Source organism: Acomys minous, assembly GCF_964271855.1.
Source record: "Acomys minous genome assembly, chromosome: 17".
Lineage (NCBI taxonomy): Eukaryota > Metazoa > Chordata > Mammalia > Rodentia > Muridae > Acomys > Acomys minous.
The window spans coordinates 3,062,978-3,087,418 of NC_140500.1; the positions used below are offsets into that span (position 1 = coordinate 3,062,978).

A 24,441-nucleotide genomic window follows, 5' to 3' on the forward strand; every position below is an offset into this window, starting at 1 on the left:
AGCACCGCAGGGCTAGGTCACTTTCGTGCTGCTGTTTCTAACACTGGGCAGAAGTAGGGTAAGAGCTGACTTATCTTTAGACTGCAAACTAAATCCAGTGCAGCACTTTTGCTAACTTTTCTCCCAAAGCATTCACCTGTATTTCTGACAATGAGGAAGACGGACTGCGTGGACCAAGCCTCTCCCCATCCCTGAGGTCAGGGCCCACGCACTGCCACATACCGAGATTGGGCGCACTTGCTGTCCTCTTGTTGCTTTTGATTTTAAAAAAGCCCCGGCCAAAGGAGGACCTGGCTTTTCGAGTGCCAAAGGGGTTGTCATCCATAGAGGCGTCGTGTCCTGGGACCTTGGGAGGCAGCGTCCCAAATGTGCGACTGTCGGTTGGAGCTTTATCCTGAGGGGTGATAAGGAGGTACTGAGTGTTAGGGTGCACTGTGCTTAGGACAGGCTGGACTCCAGTCCCTCGGCAGACGACTGAGTGACACACTGATCCCAGCACCACACGGTACCTTAAACAGCCTAAGAAGTAAACAACGCTGCAATGAACACGCCCTATTCTCATTTACAATCAGTACACTTGTCACTTTAAATATCTAAGACAGTTCAAAAACAATTAAAATGTATTTATCAGTTTTTCAAGACATGGAGTGAAGACACTGCATGCCAGGATGGCAGACTTATTTTTCTAGCAATTATGATGCAGAGCTATGAATGAGTTCACACTTTTAAATCACTAAGGCACGTCTACAAAGCAGGCAGTGTACAAGCACAGACCAGTGAGGCGACACTCCTGGGCTACTTTACACATTCTTCTCCAAGAAGAAGGTACAACTGGCAACAATGTGCTTTGAGCTTTTGTTTTTGTTTATTTGGGGTTTTGTTTTGTTTTCTTTTTTTGAGACAAGGTTTCTCTGTGTAGTCCTGGCTGTCCTAGAACTCACTCTATAGACCAGGCTGGCCTCGAACTCACAGAGATCCGCCTGCCCCTGCCTCTGCTGGGATTACAGGTATGCGCCACCCCGCCCACCGGGCTCTTGTTTTGAGCTTTCAGGCTTTTAGGCAGTACGCTTATGAAGAACGTTCTGTTGTTTTAGTATCCTGAGCGATTGCTTCTGGGTGCGTTTCTTCTCTAGCACACCGAGTTCTGCGTTTCTCTCACAGAGTTGGTTAAAGGGCCAGAGGGATGACTGGCTCGACACCATCTCCTGCTTACAGTAGCCGCAAGTCTATACACACCATCTAGTCACGACTTACATCTTAACACTGACAAGTCACTTTACTGAACAATAAGCAGAACGGACCTGGTGACAGTTGTCTCATGCTGTGCTGACCTTCTACCCACTGCAGAGCTTATACAGCTCATGATCAGAACCCAGGGGAGACCCGGGACACATGCTGAGGTCTGTTAGGACGCCATGCCTGCCCCTATAGACAAGAGCTTTATGGGACACACAGCAGGTAACCTGAGGGCTTTTGGCAGGGCCTCAGGAAGGCCCTACCACAGTGAAGATGATCAAATCACATGACACTAACATCCCAGAGGAACCGTGGGAGTTACTCCCCTCTTCCACCATGTATACCCTGGGGATTAAACCTAGGCCATCAGGCTTGATGGCAAATGCTCCCTCATGATCACATTTTCTTTTCTTTTTTCTTTAACAATTTATTTATTATGTATACAAAGTTCTGCCTGCATGTACACCTGCCTGCCAGAAGACGGCACCAGATCTCTTTATAGATGGTTGTGAGCCACCGTGTGGTTGCTGGGAATTGAACTCAGGACCTCCGGAAGAGCCGACAATGCTCTTAACTGCTGAGCCATCTCTCCAGCCCTCATTATTACATTTCTAACAATTCTCCCGCCCCTGATTCTTAGCAGTTGTGTTGCAGTCTGTGGTTCTTACTCCCCTGTTTTTCTTCACAGCTTTACCACTTGTGGATGTCACTAAATACATGTTTATGTTTGACAGGGCTTGGTACACCTCACGGTCCTGTTCTGTTCTCTGAATTGGTTTTGAAATGCATCTAGGACATGTGCCTGTCTACTTGGTTTCCAAGCTTCACACTAGCCCTCTATGGCAGAGATCAGCAAGGCAGGGATATTTCTGACTTGTGGGTGACACAGTCTCCATGCCACTGCTGCACGGACATTGCTTCAGGCGGTGTGTGCATGCAGGGGCGTAACTGCTGTCAGGTAACGCTGTATGCATGTGCACAGATGTGGTCTTCAGAGCACAGGCTGCCAGCCTCTGGGCTCTGAGAGCTGTGGGGAGTCTTTTCGAGTAGCGGTCCATGTTATTTCCAGTTCCCTGTTTGCATCTCTGATGACTTGGAGAAGAAAAGGCATTTGGAAAATCCAGAGAACCAAACGGTGCCGAGACCAGGCTAGAGTTTTAAGTGTAGTCCGCAGCAGAGACCAGGATGGCCTTGGCTGAGACTTCCAGCTCCCCCAAAGCTTCTGGAGGCCTCTGCTCTGTGCCCTGGTTGCATCCAGGCTCTGAGCAGCAGGTCTGCAGTAACAGGATGCAGCCCACTTAGCTCCTCTAGGCCAGCAGAGCCCCCCATATGCTAAGTAGTTGGTCCTCCAGGAAAAGCCTCCATGTTCCTACTAATGCCCGCAGGGGACGCTCAGGCACCAAGTTGGCTTGGACAGAGACAAAGAGGAGAAAGCAGGCAGTGGATCACCCACACACAGGCAACATCATGGGGAGGGGAGGTGGCCAGCGTGCTGCAGAGCACGGCCACAGGCTTGCTTGACTTTTTGCGGTGTTTTAAAAGGGTGTGTGAGTGTGTGCGTGCGTGTGTGTGTGTGTGTGTGTGTGTGTGTGTGTGTGTGTGTTTGTGCGCGTGCGCACGTTTAGATCACAAAAAGGGGTTGGGTCCCTGAGAGCTGGAGTTTCAGGAGTTTGTGACCTGGGTGCTGGGCTTAGATCTTAAAATTAACTTCTGTTTAGAGAGGGTCTCACTCTGTAGACCAGGCTGGCCTCAAACTCACAGAAGAGATCTGCTTGCCTCTGCCTCCCAAGTGCTGGGATTAAAAGTGTGCCCATGCCTAGCTGAAAATTAACTTTACAGAAAGATGTATGTATGTATGTAAGTAAGTAAGTAGGTAAGTATGTATGTATGTATGTATGTGTATGCATGCATGCATGCATGTATATATGTGTGTGTGTGTGTGTGTGTGTGTTTTATGTATATTGGCGTTTTGTCTTCATGTATGTCTACACAGCAGAAGAGGGCACTGGATCCCACGGGACTGCAGCCATAGGTTATAAACTTCGATGTGGGAGCTGGGGATTGAACTCAGGATCTCTGGAGAAGCACTGAGTCATCCCCGAGCCCTCAGAACTCACTTCTTAAAATAAACAGTTGGACGGTATTTAAGCACTTCTCTGAATGGTAACCACCCCTCCAGTTCCAAAACACCAAACCATCCTAGAGCCGCAGCCCCCTGAGTGCCCTTGCCCCGCCCTCCTCTATTAACTGCGGCCTCCTCTGCAGGCAAAGCCACGCTGCACACCTCCTGGCTGGCCTTCTGCAGGCCTTCTCCTAACCTAATGCCACCGAGGCTCTGACAGCCTTGGTCTCCTGCAGTGGGGACACTTACTCAACTTTAGAAGCTACCTCTGAATGCTTCTGCGTGGGCCCCCTTCCCCGCTCACAGCCAGTGACAGCCCAGGCAGGCTGCCATCAAACCTCTTACACACTCAGCTGCTACACACACTCTTACAAGCAGCCGTCGACATCCCCCTGCGCCACAAAGCCTCAGTTGCACTCATTTCCCACAGCGCCCAGGAGCCTCAGCCTTCTGCTTATGTATTTTCAGTCTTTTATACGTACTCTTCGCATCTGTCAGTGACTGCACCATGGCAGCCAGTAACTTCCCATCAGAGAAACCATAAGCTCTTGCTAAAAATGAGTGTTTGCTGTGTGGAGTGTTTGCTGTGTGAAAAGATGGGTCCGGTGAAGATCTAAGCCTTCAGTATTTTCTAAGGATAACAAGGGGAAAGGGGAAAAAAGTGTGTGTGGGCCACAAAACCAAAACCATCCCACAGAACTCACCATGCCATCTGATGTCTCTTTCTTCAGATGTCCCAGGCTGCTGGATTTTTGCAGACCTGAAGTTCTAGAAACAGAGTAATGATAATCAGGATTAATAGAAAGCTCACTCTGGTGCCTGCATCTAAGCAGACCGTCTTAGAAGCAAACTAAAAACTGTCTGGAAGTTGAGCCTTGGAAATAAAAGACAATCTGGATCCAGGCAGACACTTATGTGCTTAAGTAAATTGCAGCGTTTAGTTCTGTAAGAGCAGGGTGGGTATCTGTCGTGCCAATAACACAAACTGTCCCACACATGTCACAGTAGCTGGAAAAACACTTAGGACTGCCCTGGCCGTACAGTGTTCTCCATGGACAGTGGCACTTACACATCTGTGCCAGGAACTTCATAGACACTCATGCCCTGATTAAATCTAATCTGCCTACTGAAAGAATGAAAATCTACTTTTCTTTCAAAGAGGAATAAATTTTCTGAATCTGGCAAAGCAAGTCACTTAATAGTTCTGATCAAAGCATAAGAAGCCAGGTTTTGTGGGGCACGCCTGTAATTTCAGTACTCAAGAGACGAAGTCAGAATTGTCTGAATATCTGAGATCAGTCTGGGCTAGCAAGATTAAGCCTGTCTCCAAAAATGAGAAAAAAAGGAGGGAAGGACAGAAATAATGAGGGGAGAAGGGAAGGTAAAGGGAAGGAAAGAGGAAAGAAAGGAGGCGGGAGGCAAGGAAGGACAGAAGGAGGTTAGGAGGCAGGGAAGGTGGGAGAGAGGGAAGGAAAGGGAGGGAAGGAAGAAAGGGAAGTGCACTAGAGGAATCCTTTATTACCACAGCAATGTATTTGCTAGCCTAGGAAGGCAGGAGGAGCCTGTAAATCAGAGAAAATTTCTCTTTCACATGATTAGTGTTCAGTTGTACACAGCTGGCGATGGTATTACTCAAAACTAGACGTGCAAATATAGGTCCAGTTTCAAAAAGCGGGGGACTGGAGGTGTGCCGGGGGGTGGGGGGGCTGAGTGTGTGCCGGGAGGCTGAGTGTGTGCCGGGGGGTGGGGGTGGGGGGCTGGGGGTGTGCCGGGGGGCTGGGGGTGTGCCGGGGGGCTGGGGGTGTGCCAGGGGGGCTGGGGGTGTGCCAGGGGGCTGGGGGTGTACGGGGGGGGGCTGGGGGTGTGCCGGGGGGCTGGGGGTGTGCCGGGGGGCTGGGGGTGTGTTGGGGGCTGGGGGTGTGCCGGGGGGGCTGGGGGTGTGCCGGGGGCTGGGGGTGTGCCGGGGGGGCTGGGGTGTGCCGGGGGGGGCTGAGTGTGTGCCAGGGGGCTGAGTGTGTGCCGGGGGGGCTGGGGGTGTGCCGGGGGGGCTGGGGGTGTGCCGGGGGGGCTGGGGGTGTGCCGGGGGGGCTGAGGGTGTGCCGGGGGGGGCTGGGGGTGTGCCGGGGGGGCTGGGGGTGTGCCAGGGGGCTGGGGGTGTGTTGGAGGCTGAGTGTGTGCCAGGGGGCTGGGGGTGTGCCGGGGGGCTGAGTGTGTGCCGGAGGGCTGGGGGTGTGTTGGGGGGCTGAGTGTGTGCCGGGGGGGCTGGGGGTGTACTTCAGTGCCAGAGTGTGCTTGGCATGTAAGGGCTGAGGCCTGACCCCAGCAACGCAGGATAAAAAAAGGAAGGCAAAGCAGAGAAACAGGCTGAAGAAGGAATGTGTTTACTCCAAAACAAAACAAAACAAACCGACTAGAACAACTATGCAAAGTTTAAAAGGCATCTCTGTGCATTTATGCAAGTTGTCAGTCGTACTGACTGCCCAAGCCACAAAGGGTCACAGAGAAACAGAAACATCTCATCCGAGCTCTGTTCTGAAAATAGGTTCTCCTGGCTGTTTCGGGGCTTTCCTAATCTAATGCAGACTTTGACTTGGACAGGCATTCGCATTCGTCCAGTTTATTAAACTGTAAGTGCAGAGAGCAGCCCCGCCAGCTCTCACGCTCTCTGGGATTCTTCTCTGTTGGAATAAAAACAAAGTACTAATCGGCACAAAAATGAAACGAAAGTGCTGAACTTCAAATGAAATCTGATGAGGGAGACTAACAATCTGCAAACACTAGGTGCGGGATGTGGGGGAACAGACCCCCACTTTTTGAAGCCTTGAGCACACCTCACATTCAACAACATATGACTTACGAAACACCATCACACAGCGAGACTTCAGCAGCAGCATCCAGGCCTGCTTTTCCATCACTGAAATATATTTTTAAAAAAGCACTCGTTAATGTCATGAACTGAAAACCACACAGACATTGCTGGGCTTACAATGGTGAAGTCCCAGAGAGCCCACAGGAAGCTCAAATCAGTGTTGAGTTAAAAGTGTATTTTGAAGCCGGTCATGGTGGCACACGCCTTTAATCCCAGCACTCGGGAGGCAGAGGCAGGCAGATTGCTGTGAGTTCACGGCCAGCCTGGTCTACAAAGCGAGTCCAGGACGGCCAAGGCTACACAGAGAAACCCTGTCTCAAAAAACCAAAAAAAAAGTCTCTTTGGCTTAATCTACCAAAAACACAGCTTGGTCTGGTCTACCTTGTCCGTATTTATGGCACCCTACTAGCCTATAGCTGGGCAAAATCTCTCCCACAAAGGGCGTGTGACTACCTTATACCTATCAAAAACTATAGCAAAAATGAAACATGGCAACACTTACAGCAAAAAAAAAAAAAAAAAAAAAAAAAAATCACAGGTCAGGCTACCATAGGTAGGGCTGTCTGTATATAAGTCAACAGAAATGTTTTTTAAAAAAAATAGTGCAAAGAAAACTATTTCTACTTCTAAACATGTTCTTAAGCCTAATTCAGGTTTAGGCAATTTATTTGAGAATTTTCTGGCAAAACATGTTTGCCTATGGAGAAAGGACCATGCCCCTGTTGTGTTGACTCCACACACCAAGTGTGCCTGCCCTGCTTTTCACCTTCTTAACAGTGAACCCAAGCTCCTTAGAGGCCGCTACCATCATCCCTCTGTCTATAAATCAGTGTGACGCGCCTTTAGTTTTGGTTGCTCTATTTCTCTGCACATTTATATTAGCAACGTTAGTTCATAAATTACATACTTCTCTTCAAATGAAGTCTCGGGCTGGTCAGTAGGCAACGTGGATATTTCAGAAGTTTCCACACTCATAGACTGTGGCAATAGTGAAGGGGCCGAGGCTTGAAGGATGCTGGTGTGAAACTGAAAAGAAAAAAAAAGTAAGTAAAAAGAAAATCAGTCAACAAGCAAAACACAGGCCACAAAGTAACAAAACATACCAGAATTGGTCCACCTAATATACATCTGTGCTTAGAATTCTGTCCTTGTGTTTATAAAAGTCAGTTCAGAACAGAAACACCTGGAAAAGAAGTGTTAGTGAGAGGAAACACTGTGGAGAAAGGGGATTAAATTTGGTTCTAAGATAGCAAGTATCCTGAATAAGAAAGTTCCTTACACCACAAGAAGTGCTGGGTTCCGATGATGTAAACAGCCGTGGCGTGCCAGCACCAAGGCACAGGCTCCTCAGCATGAGCACAGGTAAAGCAAGCACTGCACCCATCCTTACGTCTACCACAAGCCTAACACACAGCAGACAGCGTGCTGGTTAAAGATTGTTCAATGTGTGAACAAGTCGGCAACACTCACGTACCATAACTGACGAGCAATGCACTAATGTCGGTTAGAATGCACTCTGGTTACCACTAACAGCAACACTGTGGAAACAGTGAAATGTGGGCACCATTTTCTCAAAGACCTCTGGGTCCTGGGGCTGGAGCCCTAGGCTTTCTAATACTGAGGATTTCTGGTAATGTGTGACAACTGGGGCCCAGAGTGTGATCAGCATGGGGACTTGTTGGTCTGATGTATTTTGATGCTAATTAATAAAAGGCCATTACACAGGGGCAGGGCAAATGAGCTAGGCATAGCTAAGGTTCCCCGGGTTGGGGAGACAGAGAGGATCCTGGGAAGAAGGAGAGGAAGAGAGACATGAGGAGAAAAAGGCTGCACCATCATGGGTGAGGTGGAGGAGAAGCACATGGCCGGTGTGGATGGAGGATCTGGCCCAGATGAAGAACATTTGCAAGTATATGGGATTATGGATGGGAGGCAGCATGGTAGAAATTATTAGAAGCAGACGGCATGGGACTGGGGCAGGCACTATGGGAAGTAGTTTAGAGGATTAATGTCTGCCCTGCCTCAGGTTAACTATGGCTATTTTAAAATATAACATCTGTTTGTGTCTTGATTGATTGCTAGCAGGTTAGAAAATGCTGCTGTAACAATAATTATAGGCCTGATAATAAACATTATTAGGCTGTACTGGTAAATTAGCAACAACAGGAGCTCACAAAGAAAACACTTTACAATTATTCAGTGAAGTCCAAGCCAGCCGATCACTGGGCCCGTCATTTAATTATGTGCAGTGTGGGCCAACAACGTCAGTGTCTCACACCTAGCTATGTTCCCAGCCACACTTCTTACTTCCTTTCCTCTCTATACTTTTTGCTAATAATTTTTAGATTAAAATTTAATATTAATATTCCCCCTTTCCCTTTCTATCCCCAGCCCCCCTAGTATCTTCCTTTGCTTGATCCCCTAACTCATGACCTCTTTTTCTAACTCTCTGTTTGGTCACAGTCGTCTATGTAGCCCAGGCTGGCCATGAGCTCAGCCGCTGATGAGATTACAGGTGTGCACCCAGCACTCCTGTACTGCCTAGCTGCTTACTCCTCGGTGAGCCTGGTAGGCAAGACACGTGGTGAACACACACACGCCTGCGCCAACTACTCAGCAACAATTCGCGTTAGCCACACACTACACCACACACGACCAGGTCTGCCTCTGAGCTCCTAGGAAGCAATGAACCCCACTCTGAGTTTCGCCTGTTACTGAGCACTGGCACCATGGAAGCCCAGAGCATGTCAAGTCCTATCACTGTAAAATAGGGTTCTTTTCTATGCCCCTCCCCCGGGTTGGTGTGAATCTTTACAGTCAACGCTAGGTTAATCTCCTTAGCACTCACCCATGTTTCCTGAAGGACAACTACCTCCCTAGACTCCTAATCATGGGGAAAATACACTAACACACAGGCATGTGCTCTTGATTTCTTTCTCAAACTTTAAGGTTTTAGTTTCAACTTTAATTTCTTTTCTCCTGGTTTTCTTCAAACTAAAACTGAACTCCATCACTTCTCATCACACCATTTTTATTCAGTCTGGAGCAATTGCTTATGAAAACCAAACACCATTAAACTGGAATTCACAACGGCTGGGGGAAGAATAGTTAAGAGCACTGGTCGCTCTTCCAGCAGTGCGGGTCAGGACGCCTGTTAACTACAGTTCTAGGGGATCTGTCGCCCTCTTCTGACCTCTTTGGGAACTGCGTGCAGGCAGTGTGTGTGTGTTTGTGTTTGTGTGTGTGTGTGTGTGTGTGTGTGTGTGTGTGTATGCATTTTTGTAATAAAAACAAACTTTTAAACTGAGGCATGTCGCAAAGACTCTGCATTCACTTCTGTATACTCTACTCTCTAAACATAGCACACTTGTTGGCTGTCGAAGGTCATCTTTTTGGAAGGCTGAGCCATAGGATCACCAAAGACCTACGCTGGCCTGGACAACAAAGAGAGCCTCTGTCTCAAAAGGAAACAGGGTTTTTTTGTTGTTGGAGGTGGGTTTTTTCCCCTTTCAATACAAATGTATTTAGCAAGAAGGGAACATCCCCCCATTCCTATTTCATAATTAATATCTTGATTGATGAACATTATTCTCCAGCATTTAAGTGTGTAATGTTAGCTGTTTTCTCATTGAATTAATTTTCATTCAATTCGGCTTTTATTGCTCAGGACTGGCCGTGTGGGTCAGTGTAGAGTACTTATGCCCAGTACAGCAAAGTACTAGAAAGAGAGTCATCACCAAACACGACTGGTCCACTATGGGGCTATCAACAACAGACACCAGAGGGGAGAGCAGGAGAGGAGAGCCGCGAAAGGAAGGAAGCGGCTGTTCAACACAGGATGGCCGCGGAGTTGAAGACGACGGCCCCAGCTCCCAGTCTCTCCAGACAGCAACTACTCTAACATTTAAGGTGACTTCCAGACAAGGACCAATCTGTACTTGGGGATCCAGGACGCCTGAGGCAGAGGAGGGCTAGAACAAGCAGCAGCTGTCCCAGCAGCCCTTCGAGGAGCCTGGGGGCGAAAGGCTACAAGGAAGGCGTGGGCAGGCTCTCACCTAGTGTGGTAGACTAGATTCTTAGGGTAGGTAGACTAGACTGTTAGAGGTAATGTGAACAGGCACAGCGGGGGACAACAAAAGGCACTTTACAAAGCAGAGACAACACTAATTCAGAAATATTTAGAGGGAGCTGGGCATGTTGGCACATACCTTTAATGCCAGCACTGACAAGGCAGAGGCAGGAGGATCTCTGAGGTCAAGGCTAGCCTGCTCTACTGAGTGAGGTCCAGGACAGCTAAGGCTACAGAGAGAAACCCTGTCTCCAAAAAACCCAATACACCACCACCACCAAATACTTAGAGAGAAGAGGAAGCTGACTTGGACAGAAGAGCCTCCAATACAGAGTGACACCTGTCTAGTGGGTTGGACTGTTATGGACCAGGGACAGCCAATGCCTCACTTCCCCCTCTTCACAGCAGCTACCCTGTTCCTGACCCGCCACGCATGCTGGGTGTGCGGGGACAGATAACTTGTTTTGTTAGGCTCCCAGCTCTGCACGCTGTTTGGGATGATACCCTAGGAACAACCTGAGGGGCCTCCCCTGCACATCAACCTGAAAGGACGGTGGCTCCTGGGAAGGACATCTGGGGAGCTGTGGAGAAGGGAAGGCTGCACTCATTCTATACATGAGAAGGTATAAACTGGTTTACCCAGGAGGGGAATCAGTGACTGTTCCCAAAATGGCCGCAGCCCATCTCGTTCCACGTGCTCTTGCATGGACGTCACTTAGACCTGACAGGCAGCGTCTGCTAGAGTCTGGCTGCCCTGTGATTGCAGCAGAGACGCTGATGGTGCTGAGTTACAGGTGATGCAGACCTGCCTGGTCTTCTCAGGGTGCTCTCACCACAGAGCTGTGAGGGAGCTGAGCAGTCACAGGGAGTCCCAGCCAGGGGACAGCGGAGGTCCCAGCCAACAGGCTGCCTCCACAACTAGACACTGCAGTGAGAAGCCTCCTGCTGCCCCTGAGCTGAGCACACAGAGGGGAGGGTTCCTGCTGCCTCTGCCCACCCTGCAGACTCCTCAGGAAGATGACAATCCAGCCCCAGCTTGGTGCTGATGGACAGTAGGTGATAAACAGATGTTCTTGAGCCTCGATGAACAAAAATTAATAAAGACTTCTGCCCTCCACTGCTTTTTCCAAGTCTAAAAACTGTGAGTCATCAGAAACGACAAAACTAGACTTGCATATACAATCTTACTTACCCTCTCCTGACTTATTTGTATTTAGTTTTTAGAAAACAGACTCTATAATCTCATACTTTAGGGTAGCTGCCTCAAAGCTGCTCATGTTTGTTTTGAGACTGGGATCCTTTTAGGCTACTCACAAACTTCCAAGAAATTTGCCTCTTCAACAACTGAAATTTACAGTACATGCCAATGTGCCTGCCTTGTTTTTAAGTGCGTTTTATAAGCAATGTTGACTTTGTCCAAAGCATTTATTAAAAAGAGGCGAGTAATGGTGCTGGGAAAAGAACCCACGTCACATGGCATTGGAAAGTACACAACAGTGAACACACGGCCCCTCCAACGGAAACAGCATGCCACCATCCCGTCTGTACCTCTTCTGGCGCACCCGTGCTGAGGGGGTCCCTGCTGGGAGACCCCACCCCTGGCGTGGAAGAAGTACTTCTGTCCAGGTCACTAAAGCCCTGCACATCCAACAAGGTGGAGATGGAGCTGGAGTGGAACAGAGCCTCACAGTCGCCGTCCTGGCCTGGAAGAGAAGAAGCAGACGCTGCTGCAGTCCATGTTTGGAAGAAGAGTGGGAATTATGCCGTAGTGCCAGTGCAAAGCGCGCGCGCGCACACACACACACACACACACACACACACACACACACACGAGTCATTTGTTTTCCTGCTGTCATATGTAAATGAGCAAAACAGAGCCTAGGATAGAGCATCTTAAACTGTAAGCAACTAAGTCCCAGGACCCAGGCCACAACAAGCACCCACCAGTGGTACTGATGGGGGGAGTCAGGTTTCAAACAGAATCGACACAAAAGATGTTTTGTTTTGAAAGTAAATTTACTTTAAGAACCCACGGTACTTTTGTTTTTAACTTTCAGGCTTTAAAAATATTAGCTTAGCCCTGTTTGGTGAATCATAACTTTAATCCTAGCACTCAGAAGGTGAGAGCAGATGAGTCTGGAGTTCAAGATCATCCTCAGCTACACAGCAAGTTCAGGGCCAGCCTGGGCTACTTGAGACCCTATCTCAAAAGTCAGTCTGTCTACCAACCATCCACCACCTACCCACCCACCTATCTACCGCTGTTCCTGTCTACCCCAGCACAACCATCTAACTCACCATTTAAGCCTTTTATTTCTTGTCACTGGTGTGCTTTGGAAAATACACAAAGAGAAAATTAGGATAAAAGAAAAGAAAAACGACAGTGGATCCTTCAAAGGATCCTCTTATGCCAGTCTAAAGCAGAAAAACCCTAACAGAAAAAAGAAACGAAATATCCATCAAAGCACTGAGTTTGAAGTTTTAGCAGCAGTCAAGGGGTAAAGGATCCCCTGCAGAACACAGATCCACTCTCTAAGTAGTGCCAACCAGCAAACCATGTACTCATCTAAAGACTTTAAATTCTCTTGGTTTTTTTTCTTCTCGTTAAAAAACAAACAAACAAAAAAACCTGTTTTGCTATAACATAGACCAGGATGGCATCAAAGTCAAGGTCATCTTGACTTAGCCTCTCATGCCCAATTAAACCATAATATTATAAGATTTCTTTTTTCTTTTTCTTTTTTTCCGTTGTTTTGTTTTGGGTGTTGTTGTTGTTGTTTTCAAGACAGGGTTTCTCTGTGCAGCCCTGGCTGGCCTGGGCTCACAGAGATTCAGCTGCCCCTGCCTCCCAGGATCACAGGCATATACCACCACACCTGGTTTGATTGGCTTAATTTTCATTTATGTGTGTATGTATGCCATGTATGTGCACGTGTCCACAGAGGGCAGCAGAGGGTGCTGTTTGGAACTGCACTGGGGCTGCTGGGAGCCAGACTCCAGTCCTCTGCAGGAGCAGCCAGTGCTCCTAACCGCTGAGCAGTGACTCCAGTCCCTGGGCACAACTTTTAAACTGAGGTTTTACTGGCATTTTATCCTAACTTTATTAGACGTTAAGTGCTTCCTAGAGCTTTGTGAAGAGTAGCTAAGCAAACACAGGTCACGGGGAGAAGTCTCTTCCCTGTGCCATGATTTCTATGACTTGTGAAACCTGCCCTGCCGCATCTGATCTCCACCTACGCCACGGGGACTGCAGAGGCTCCGCAGGTCGGTTGGTGCCTGCCATGTAACCTTAAGGACGAGAGTTTGGGTCTCCAGCTGCGACATAAAAGGTAGGCGTGGGCTGGTGAGGTAGCCCAGAGGTTAGGAGTACACACTGACTGGGAAGACCTCGATTTGGTTTCTGTCCCTAAACTACACAGCTTACAACTGGCCGGTAGCTCCGGCTCCAGGGATCTGATGCCTGCATACATATAAGCACACACGTGCACATAAATAGGAAACAAATCTTTGGAAGGTAGCATGGTGGTCTATAGCCTTAGCACTGGAGATGTAAAGAGGCAATCCTGGAATCTGGCCAGTAGGCGCACTCCCGCATTGGTGAGAACTCTCTTGGGAGGGCCAGCGACACGCTTACGGGTTACCCTTGGTGTGGCTCATGGAGTGTGGCAGACTTTATCAGTCCTTATAAACAAAACAGATAATACCCACTGTTATTTATTCATTTGTTTGTTTTGACGCTCCTGAGCCCAAAGCCGAGGCTTTTCTTTTGATCTGTGAATTCACCAGAATTAAAACTTCTGAGAGTGCAGCTCGGTGGCAAAGCGCTTGCCTAGGTTCACATGAGGCAGATCCCAAGCACTAGTAAATTAATTTTAAAAATAAAATGTAAAATTCTTGAGTATTTCACAATTATCTCACCGCTGGCTGGTTTTTATGTCCACTTGAGAGTGGCTAGAATCATTTAGTAAGAGAAGCTATCAACTGATGAGAGGCCCCGACCAGATTAGGCTGTGGGAAAGCTTGTGGGGCATGTTCTTGGTTAGCAATTAATGTGGGAGGGCCCAGACCACTGTGGGTGGTGCCAACCCTGCGCTGGTGGTTCTGAGGTGTGTAAGGATGCTGAGCAAGCCATGGGGAACAAGGCAGTGAGCAGCATCCTCCAGGTTCCTGCTGTGACTTTCCTTAGTAGTGGACTGTGAAAAGGAATCGTAAGCTGAAATAAAGGCTTTCCTCCCCACGCCGCTCCATCACAGCAGAAGAAACCCTAACTAAAATACTACTCAAAAGACGTGTTTTCAGTGCTTATCATTTTAGGGTGACCACGTGTTCACAGTGAGCAGGCACCTAACACTGCTTGTTTCACACAGCCCTGGTCTTCTTGTGTGTGAGTCATCTGCAGGTAAGGCAGAAGAACTTCATGCATCTGAGGAAGAACTCTCAGCCCTGGGCCACCCTGATGAACAGTACCGTCGCCTGCCTGGCAGCGAGAGCCCAGGTGTCTACCTCTGTGACTTCTTTCCCTTCGCTTCATGCCCACCATCTAATTCAGCATATCACAGCTGTAATCTGCCCGGTCAGTTCAGGTCCACCGGGACTCACAGTCACAGTATCTTTAAGAGTCCTTTGATTTGCTTCCCGGGCTCTAGATACTGGTGTCCCTCATAGCCCCCTTCTGGCAAAGGGCACCCTGCCGACTTGTTACTCAGCCCTTTACCCAGTCCTGGGGTGTAGCTCAGTGCTAGAACATGCCTCGCTTGTCCAAGGCCCTAGGTTCAAGCCCTGAAACAGCGGTTCTCTTTTCAATTTTTTAAAAAAAGGTTTATTTATTTATGTATACAGCGCTCTGGCTGCATGTACACCTGCTGACCAGAAGAGGGCACCAGATCACATTACAGATAGTTGTGAGCTATGGTTGCTGGGAATTGAACTCGGGACCTCCAGAAGAGCAGCCACCGCTCTTAACATCTGAGCCATCTCTCCAGCCCCTAGGACAGTGGTTCTCAACCTGGGGGTTAAACAGCCCTTTCACAGTGGTCACATATCAAGTATTTACACTACAATTCGTAACATTAGCAAAATGACAGTTATGATGTAGCAACAAAAATGAGTTTATGGGTCGGGGTCACCACAACATGAGGAGCTGTATTAAAGGGGGACAGCACTAGGAAGGCTGAGAACCGCTGCCCTAGGACTAACAAGGCAAAGCAAAGCGTCACTGGAGTCCCTGCACTTGTTAACCAGCAGATGCCCAGCCTGGCCTGGCCCTACTGAGATCCTCTCCCGTGAGCACGCCACACCCTCCGCACCGCGCACAACTTTCCAGCCAAGCTGGCCTTTCTTCCGAAGCACTGAGGCTCTTTACCCGTGGCTGCAGCTCTGGCCCTAGAACGCTCTTCTTGGAGCTCCTCACCTACAACGCGCTCATGAGCCTGAGTGCTTCCTGACGGAACAGCTGCCCAGCACTGCTGTCAACTGTGAGTGAGCCGCCAGATCTGGGGTAACGCACATGAACGACGAGGGAAACTGAGGCTAAGCGTGTAAGTCCTTGGCTGGCTAACATCAAGTGGCGCAGGAGGCTTCCAGAGAGGCATTCTACTTTATTACCTTGGGCCAGAACTGCCGGGTCCTGCATTTTCCTGTACCTGCTCAGGCACTGCCGGAGGTCTTCTATCTTGCGGTCCTGTGAATAAAACAGGGCATCAGCACTGCTGTGCTCTTAAAGCAGTAGAGGTAAGTTAACCCGTGAATGTGTACAATATTTGAGGACTAGTGAAAGTGGCAATATCTGCATCTTCTCAGTGTGTATCGGAGACACAGAAACAATCTTAGAGAAAAGAATCTTAGAGATTCTTTTACTCGCCATCTCTACAAACAAAACTGATGTGACAGCATTTAACAAAAAAGTAAAAAAAAATCAAGGCCCAGTGAGATAGTTCAGTGGGTGTGGCAAGTAGGCGACAAGCCTGCTGACTAGCGTTTGACACCAGTGGATAAAATTCTAGAGTTCAGCCCCAGCATCGGCACAGAAGCCGGGCATGGCTGCAGTGTGGCTGCTTCCCCACAGCACTTCTGGAGTTGGGAAGAGGTGGAGGTGGAGCGGGGTTCCCAGAGCCTGCTGGCAGCCAGTCTAGCTCGAGGGGTAAGCTCCGGGCTCACGGGCTCTGACATAAGGGACAACATGTGACATCAACCTGACCTTGACTTCCAGTTGTCATATGCAGGAACCTGTGTGCAACACACACACACACACACACACACACACACACACACACACACACACACACACACACCTCTCTCTCTCTCTCTCTCTCTCTCTCTCTCTCTGGATGAGAACGAGAGGAAACAGTAAAGACATAAAGCAGACGAGCAAGTATTGGAGAAGGTGTAATGAGAAAGAGTAACTATCTATCTCTTGGGCATTTAGTCTTTCTGGGACATGTCCCTTTCCCTTTGTTCCAGTCACTGAGGGACACAGGAAGGAGCAGTCCTGACGTTATAGGCTTAACCCAGTGGTTCTTAGGCAGCCAAGATCAGGTGAGGTCAGTGTTGAGGAGGACACTGTCCCAGGGGCAGCAGCATCTCTGCTCCTGGGAGGATGAAGGCCAAATATGGGTGAGGAAAGCTGACCACAGCCAAGAGCCCTCGAGACACAGGCACCAGGCCATTGCACTGGAGACAAAGGCGGGGTCCAGCAATGACTCCGGGCCTGGCTTGTGTCTGTCCTCTATCACGTCACCTCTCAGGGAGGGCAAGGCAACTCTAGAAGTCAGGAATATAAAGAAAGTAACTCTGGTGTCACATCAGTGCATACGTCTGTGGAGTTGGAGCCCCACCCTTCAGAATGTACTGTCTCTCCTCTCATCGGAATATAAAGCAGTCCTATGGCCTGAATAGTTTCTAAATTCCAAAGGGGAAAGCGGGCGTGAGGACTTCAGTGGAACCTGGGCTGCTCGCCTCTCTACTCTGTGCACAATCAGGAGGGAGAGACAAGGAAGGTCCCTGAACGTCACGGGAGTCGTATGACTGTGTCCTGTCAGCCGAGGGAACTCAGAGAACTGCACGGAACAGTCAAAGCAGTGCTACAGAGGGTAAACAAAGCGGTGACAGCTGAGTTTCACTTGGTACCTTTTCTTCATTTGCTGCCATCAGGGACTCCACTGCCTTTTTCATTTTCTGGACTTCAATGTCTGAAAAGGAGGCAACATCATTAGAAGGTGCTTCAGCTAACCTGTGCGAGAAGCCGCCTGCTCTTGGTAAACATGGCAGTGACTCTTTTCGGGGACAGTAAGAGACAAGCACTTCCTACGTCACCACAGTGTCACAGACGGACACAGCAGGGCCCCCCCTTTAGACACTGAAGATGAAATGTGTGGCAGCAGCAGAGACAGCACTGAATTCTCAGAACAGGAAGCCATGGGCAGTGGGTGAGAGCGACGGATGGTATCACAGTGACCAAGGACAAGGGACAGTGCTCGGTCATCACCAAGCTGCCAAGGCCACGGGGAGAGCCTGAGCAATGTGGTGTTGGCATGGGAGCCATGCTGAGAAGCCAGCTGTAGTTCCACAGGAGGGAGCGTGCCTTGCTTCATCGATAAGCCTCATTTCTAATGCTGCTTCAAAACAAAAATCAAGACATAACAGCTACTGTGTGCACAATGTGGCTTCCTCAAAATCAGATAACCAAACACACAAGTGCTATTTTAATAAAAACGAACATTTTAAACTCCAAAGTAAACGCACAATTAAAACATGGAAACAGGAAAATTATTCAGCTAAAGTTACCTGCTTTTGAAAAGGAAAAAAATATAGTAACTAAAAAAAAAAATCTCACTGACATGTTTTCAAGTAGAAAATTGTTGTTCCTTTGTTTGCTTGTTTGTTTGAAGCAAGCTCCCTTAACCAAGTAACTCACTGTGGTCAATTAAGGATTTATCTCTGTGTGGCATTAAATAGGCCGGGCTCCGTAAAGCTCCTAATGTAGACCTTAGCTCAACAATGAAGTTCAGAGCAGACAAAGTGAGGTGCACCACGAGCTCCAGTGTGGTACCATTTAGAGCTGAGGACAAGCAACTTCTCTTTTGGACCTCCGTCACCGGCTCCGTCACCGGCTGGAGAGAGTGTGCGCTTTCTGAGCTCGCTCCTCTGTGTCCTGCTGCACTGGGGAGTGAACGGGGCGCAGGAAAGACTTCCTCCTTGTTTTCTGGCCTGCCTATCTAGCCTGTTTTGCACGCCGAGAAGAAACGAGAGGCCTGTTGATGAAGCGGCCGCACTCTGGTTGAGAGAACGTTTGAGACATGCAAAGAACGAGGCGGCTCTGCCGGCGAGCGAGAAGCCAATGGAAATACACTAAAACCTTACTTTTCTCTTTCAGCTTCTTTTTAATATTTTCATCTGCACAGAAAAACCCATCAGACTGGAAGTTAGCATCTACTACAACAAAACTGTGGTAAAAGTACTAGTATGTACTTGGTTTCCTTTCACCTAAGCGCTAGGACTCTAATCTCACAAATAAGCCAGAACATGACGCCCTCCCCGGAGACTCCGACTGGCAGTGCTGCAGCCTCGGGAAGAGCTGCCGTGCAGTCAGTGAGCCACGGCCGAGCTCCGCCCTTCCGCACCCGCTGTCTCTGTGTGACAAAGTTAGACCTCAGGGCCAGACAACCATGATGTGGACTGGCTACTGTCACACATGTCAGTTTAATGCCCAGTCCACCTGACTGCATGCCAACTGAGCAGGCAAGTCCAACATCACTGAAATAGTGTGTCCCCCGTTCAAGGAGCTAAGTCCACTGCTGACGCAGACAGGATCAGGATCAGATCAGACTGCCATGAGGTTTCTAAACCCTTGAGTTCAGACCCTGAACTTAGCTGGTCCCATAGTGACAACAAGCAGTTCAGACTGGTTCCAGTCCCCGATTCTGTGTGGGCAGCACCCCCAAATCATCTCCAGCCCACGTGTACTCCTGAAGTGTCCATTCTATTGGTAAAGTCTAAAGGGAGACTAGCACTAAGGCTCAGCGATGCAGCATGGGATTCGCAGATTTAATCCTGAAACTGTTCTATTTCTGAATGTTATAAATTCATTTTACGTATATCAAAATACAGGAAGGAAGACCTATTTCTTTAAGGCTTGACAAATTGAGTTTTCTGATGGATAAAGAAATAATATAAAATGCTACTTGTTTCCATAAGCAAGCTCCAGCAAGTGGAATCTATCTGTCCAAATGAGTCGGAAGTTGCTCTGGTGTCCAGCTTCATGGCTCTTTACAACATGTATACGTACATATGTAGATACGTACATTTTTTCTAGTATTGCCAGCTTTTATACAAATTATATTTCAAGACTTGAAAAAAAATAATTGAGGGTTGGAGAGATGGCTCAGTGGTTAACAATGCTGGCTACTCTTCCAGAGGTCATGAGTTCAATTCCCAGCAACCACATGGTGGCTCACAACAACCATCTATAATCTGATTTGATGCCCTCTTCTGGCCTGCAGGGGTACATGGAGGTGGAGCACTGTATACATAATAACTATTAAAAATAAATAAATAACTGAGTCAGGGCCTTCCTCTGTCACCTGGGCTGGCGCCCAACCTTCTGCTTGCGTTTCTACATGCCAGACCTGCAGCTGCGCACTACTGGCCAGATCCAAATGTAAGTCTTTGAGAACACGTGTCGCTGGAGTTGTTTTCTGCTGTCCAGCACCAGCTCCTCTCCTGTGCTTTGAAGGACTTGAACAAGAACTGGGGCGTACCTTGCTCGAGGGCTTCAGCCCCTTCTCCTTTCACCCTGCACAGCAGCCTCTCCTGCAGCCTCTTCACTTCACACTCCTTCTCTTCCAGCTGCTCCTTTAAAGACGCCAATTCATCCTGCAAGTTGTAAGTTCATTTTAAAGCAGCAGACTATTGCAGAAGAGGGATACTCATAGAGCACACAGCTCTTTATAGCAATGCTTGGGGCTGTGGGAATGACACAAAAACCCACAAAAACTTACACAGGAGCCGGGCGTGGTGGCGCACGCCTTTAATCCTAGCACTCGGGAGGCAGAGGCAGGCGGATCACTGTGAGTTCAAGGCCAGCCTGGTCTACAAAGTGAGTCCAGGACAGCCAGGGATACACAGAGAAACCCTGTCTCAAAAAACCAAAAAAAAAAAAAAAAAAAACTTACACAGGAACACAAATTAGACAGGGGCGATGGCAAACACTACTCATATAAGTAACTTGTAATGATTACAGTGTAACTGTTTCAAGTTCTTGAGCAAAGGTAAGGAGAAACTGTTTCAGGTATAAGCTCTGTCTGCGTTAAATCCAAAGTCTCACCAAGTTAGTCAAAGGTGAAGAACATAGTCGGATACTTGCCATAAAAGCAAAATAAAACTCAAAAACGCTTGCTCAGCTTCCTCAGATTTAGAGGTGAGCCTCGTGGTTCTGGCACGGCCACTGGGCTCCAGCAGCCTCAGGGAGGGCACTGAGGGAGACTGTGGCCATACCATGAGGTAGAGTCCACCCTCATCAGGAGAAGGCAGACTCCGCAGCAACGGAAAGGGGATCTAGAAAGCCAGGACGTAAGTCTTCCTTTTGAAAGGACGTATCCGCAAAAGCTTCTGAAGCCTCTGATGCATTTGTTAACACTTCACTTATTTTTTAATAATTTATTTATTTTTATTCTATGTGCCTGGGTGTCTTGCCTGCATGTATGTCTCTGGGAGGGTGTCAGGTCTTGGAGTTGCAGGCAGTTGTGAGCTGCCCTGTGGGCACTGGGAATTGAACCCCGGGTCCTTTCGAGGAGCAGTCAGTGCTCTTAACCACTGAGCCATCTCTGCAGCCCCGACACTTTAAACTTTCAGTTTTGCTTTAGAAAGTACTAGTTTTAGCAAATTCATATTTCGAAGGCTGCCATCTGTCACAGGAACCCGAGCTGCGCAATAACAACACGTGCCTTTCATTCAGTGTGGCGTTTACCCTCGGAATCTTCATTCAGCTATCTGTACTGGCAGTGTTACGAAAAACCCACCCAGGAGGCCAGGCTGGCTCTGAGCCCCTGACTCTGGTAAAGATAGAGTCAAGTTCAGGAAGTCTCGGCAGCCTGAAATGGAATTCTTGCACAGGTGAACTTTTAACGAGTATTTTATGATGCTTAGGGATCAGATAGTTTAAGAAATAAATGTATAAACTAATGCTTTTATATTTTACTTGTTCATTACTTACATTAGTGATCCCACTGTCTCTTTAATGAGGGTGCCATGTATATTTTTTAAAAGATTTATTTATTTAATATACAGCATCCTGCCTGCAAGTAATACCTGCAGGCCAGAAGAGGGCACCAGATTTCACCGTAGATGGTTGTGAGCCACCATGTGGTTGCTGGGAATTGAACTCAGGAACTCTGCAAGAGCAGCCAGTGCTCTTAACCTCTGAGCCATCCCTCCAGCCCCAGGGTGCATGTATTTTTAACAGACAGGTGACACAGATGCACACAATGAATGCACATGCTACTGAGAACACCATCACAGCAAAATGACACATGCCGGAAGGCAGCATGCCACGGGGCTCCCACCAAAGTCTACTGCACCTTCAGCGGCTCCCACTTTTGCTCCATCCGCTGCTTTTCATACTGCATCTGACCCACCTTGATTTTCATGCTGGAAAGTTTAGCCATTAAGGACTGGTAGAGAGACAGAGGGGTGAGAGAAAACGAGGCAGAGAAAGACAAGCTGAGTAACCGAGGAAACAGCACCCACTCATAGAGAAGGTTAGCTAACTCAGAAAGGACAGGCTGTGCCCTGGCAGACACTCAACCCTGCGCTGACTGAGAGCTCTGGCATGTAAGCTCAGCATCTCCAGCTTGAGAGAGACACCAGTTACTTGTAAGATATGTTTGCTATCGTGTACAGTTGGGAAACACTTTTCTTATGATACTGCTCACAGGATGATATGCCATGTTTAAAAATTATTGTTTTTTCCAGAGAAACTTACTTTAGTTGACTTAAGCTTTTTCTCATACTGAAGTCTTTCACTGTCCATTTCACTGACTTTTAACCTCAAATCAGTGATCTCTTGGATTAGCCCCTGTTTAAAAAAAAAAAAAATTAGTTAGAGAAGGGCATAGCAAAAGAGCAGCCAGAAAGCACTAAGCCAGCTCAGCTCCTTGGATATGAGTTAAAGAGGACCAGTCCCAACAAAGGGAGATGCGGAGAAATCCATCCCTCACAGGCAAAGCACACTTCCACTAAAATACTAACTTCAGGAGAGATGGATGGCTCAGAGGTTAAGGGCATTGACTGCTCTTTTCAAAGGTCCTGAGTACAATTCCCAGCAACCACATGGTGGCTCACAGCCATCTATAATGTGATCTGATGCCCTCTTCTGGCCTGCAGGTGTACATGCAGACAGAGCACTGTATACATAACAATAAATAAAAAATCTTAAAAAAAAATACTAACTTCAGTTTCCAGGCCCTCTGCCCTCAAGTGCTTATGAAAACAAAAACGTGGCCATAACTGACTAGGAAATGCTGTCCTTGGAATCCTTGGACCAGGTCCCCAGTGTGGAGCTGGAAGGTTTGTGGAACCTTTAAGTGGTAAAGCCTGCATGGAGATCCTTGGACCATTAGGAGCATGCCCTTGAAGGAGACTTGGGGACCCTGGCTCCTTCTCTTTTCTGCTTCCTGGTCTGCCATGCATTTCATGATAATGTCACTCAATGCTAGCTCAAAGCAACGGGGCTTGCCAATCATGAGCTACCATCTCCAAAACCATGGGTTAAAATAAACTGTGTCTTTATAAGCTGTCTTGGGTATTAGTGATGGGTCCTAGCTTTCTTCCTGTTGCTGTGATAAAGCACTATGACCAAAAGCAGCTTAGGGGGAAGAAAGGGTTAATGTAGCTCACATCACTGAGGGAAGCCAGGGTAGAGGCTGGAAGCCAAGGAATGCTGCTCTGGCTCCCTCAGTGGCTCCCTCACCTGGCTAGGCCCACATAGTGCAGGGGCTGGAGGCCCCGCAGAGGCTGGACCAGCTCCTCACAGGCGTGTCCACAGGCCAACCTGACAAGACCGACTGCCCAACGGGACTGCTGACCAGGGATTCTAGGCTGTGTCAAGTCAACGTCAACACTTAGCACAATGTGACAGAAATGTGACTAACTCTCAAAGGCAGTTTGACACTGAACTCCAAGACACTTAGCACCCATTTCTGTATTTAAAATTGTCTATGGACCCTCCAATCTCCATATAAACTAGACACTAGCCATTTACCTTAGGATCCTTTTCTGTGACACAATATAGTTATTTGACGATTTCGACAAAATATGCCTAGTCTACAAAAATATAGGCTTAAATTTCTTTAAACCAAGAATCTCAACCTGAAGGTCTTATATACATAATGTATTTATTATCTGATACAGTAACACTTTATATGTGAAACTAAGCCCAAATGATTTTATAACAGAATATAATTTAGCACCGTTTCTATTACCACTTTAAGAACATGCTTGTAAAATTTGCCCAAATATTCTCAATTCAAGTTTAAAAAGAGTCAAGTTTCCCTCCTTAGCTCATTCTCCCTGCACAGACGTCAGGAGTGGCCTTGCTTTCCTTTAGTCTTACAGGCTTTGTTATCGTTAACAGGCAGCTTTGGACTCCCAGCAGGCACTGCTGCAAACATTGTCACTTCCTTCAGAGGTGACTGCAAAGCCCAAGAACAACTATAGAAAGCTGAACTACTAGTGGGGTCATTTTTCCTTTTTTTTTTTTAAAGAAAAATGATCTACTTGGTTTTGGTCGCATTAAATATGAATCTAAAGACCCAACCTAGAAGAAGCCATATATGCCCAGGACAAGTCTTGCTGGAAAATATATAACTATCTCCTTAATAGGAAAAATGTTGGGTTTTTTTTTTTTTTTTTAAATATAGGCTACTTCAATTAACAGTTCAGGCTCCTTTCAGAGCGCTTCACTTCAGCCGTCTGTGCTCATACCAGAAGGGGGCGCAAGCCTCAAGGTTTAAAGATTTTAATATACTCATTTCTGGAAGTGCTCTATGTGTTCCTTACTTCAAAGTTTTCTTGGTCAAAAAGTACTAAGAGATTTAAGATTGCAGAGTAGATAGATGAAGGTATGCTTAAGGGAACATTAAGCCAGAGCAC

The 24,441-nt window shown here is 47.8% G+C and overlaps 1 protein-coding gene across 6 annotated transcripts in view; it reads right to left on the minus strand.

Moving 5' to 3' along the window:
- PPFIBP1 (PPFIA binding protein 1) overlaps positions 1 to 24,441 on the minus strand; it is a gene marked incomplete at its 5' end in the record, with an annotated part of 59,914 nt that overhangs the window by 16,804 nt on the left and 18,669 nt on the right. For 3 of the 6 annotated variants that reach the window (XM_084765687.1, XM_084765689.1, XM_084765688.1), the window contains 10 exons: positions 223 to 394; positions 4,063 to 4,126; positions 6,216 to 6,272; positions 7,135 to 7,253; positions 11,845 to 11,999; positions 15,901 to 15,976; positions 17,422 to 17,483; positions 18,655 to 18,687; positions 20,052 to 20,166; positions 22,274 to 22,366. In XM_084765687.1, the coding sequence (XP_084621813.1) occupies positions 223 to 394; positions 4,063 to 4,126; positions 6,216 to 6,272; positions 7,135 to 7,253; positions 11,845 to 11,999; positions 15,901 to 15,976; positions 17,422 to 17,483; positions 18,655 to 18,687; positions 20,052 to 20,166; positions 22,274 to 22,366 (946 nt within the window). Of the gene's footprint in view, positions 1 to 222; positions 395 to 4,062; positions 4,127 to 6,215; positions 6,273 to 7,134; positions 7,254 to 11,844; positions 12,000 to 15,900; positions 15,977 to 17,421; positions 17,484 to 18,654; positions 18,688 to 20,051; positions 20,167 to 21,869; positions 21,963 to 22,273; positions 22,367 to 24,441 lie in introns of all 6 variants that reach the window. The other 3 variants (XM_084765690.1, XM_084765692.1, XM_084765691.1) reach the window with 2 other exon arrangements.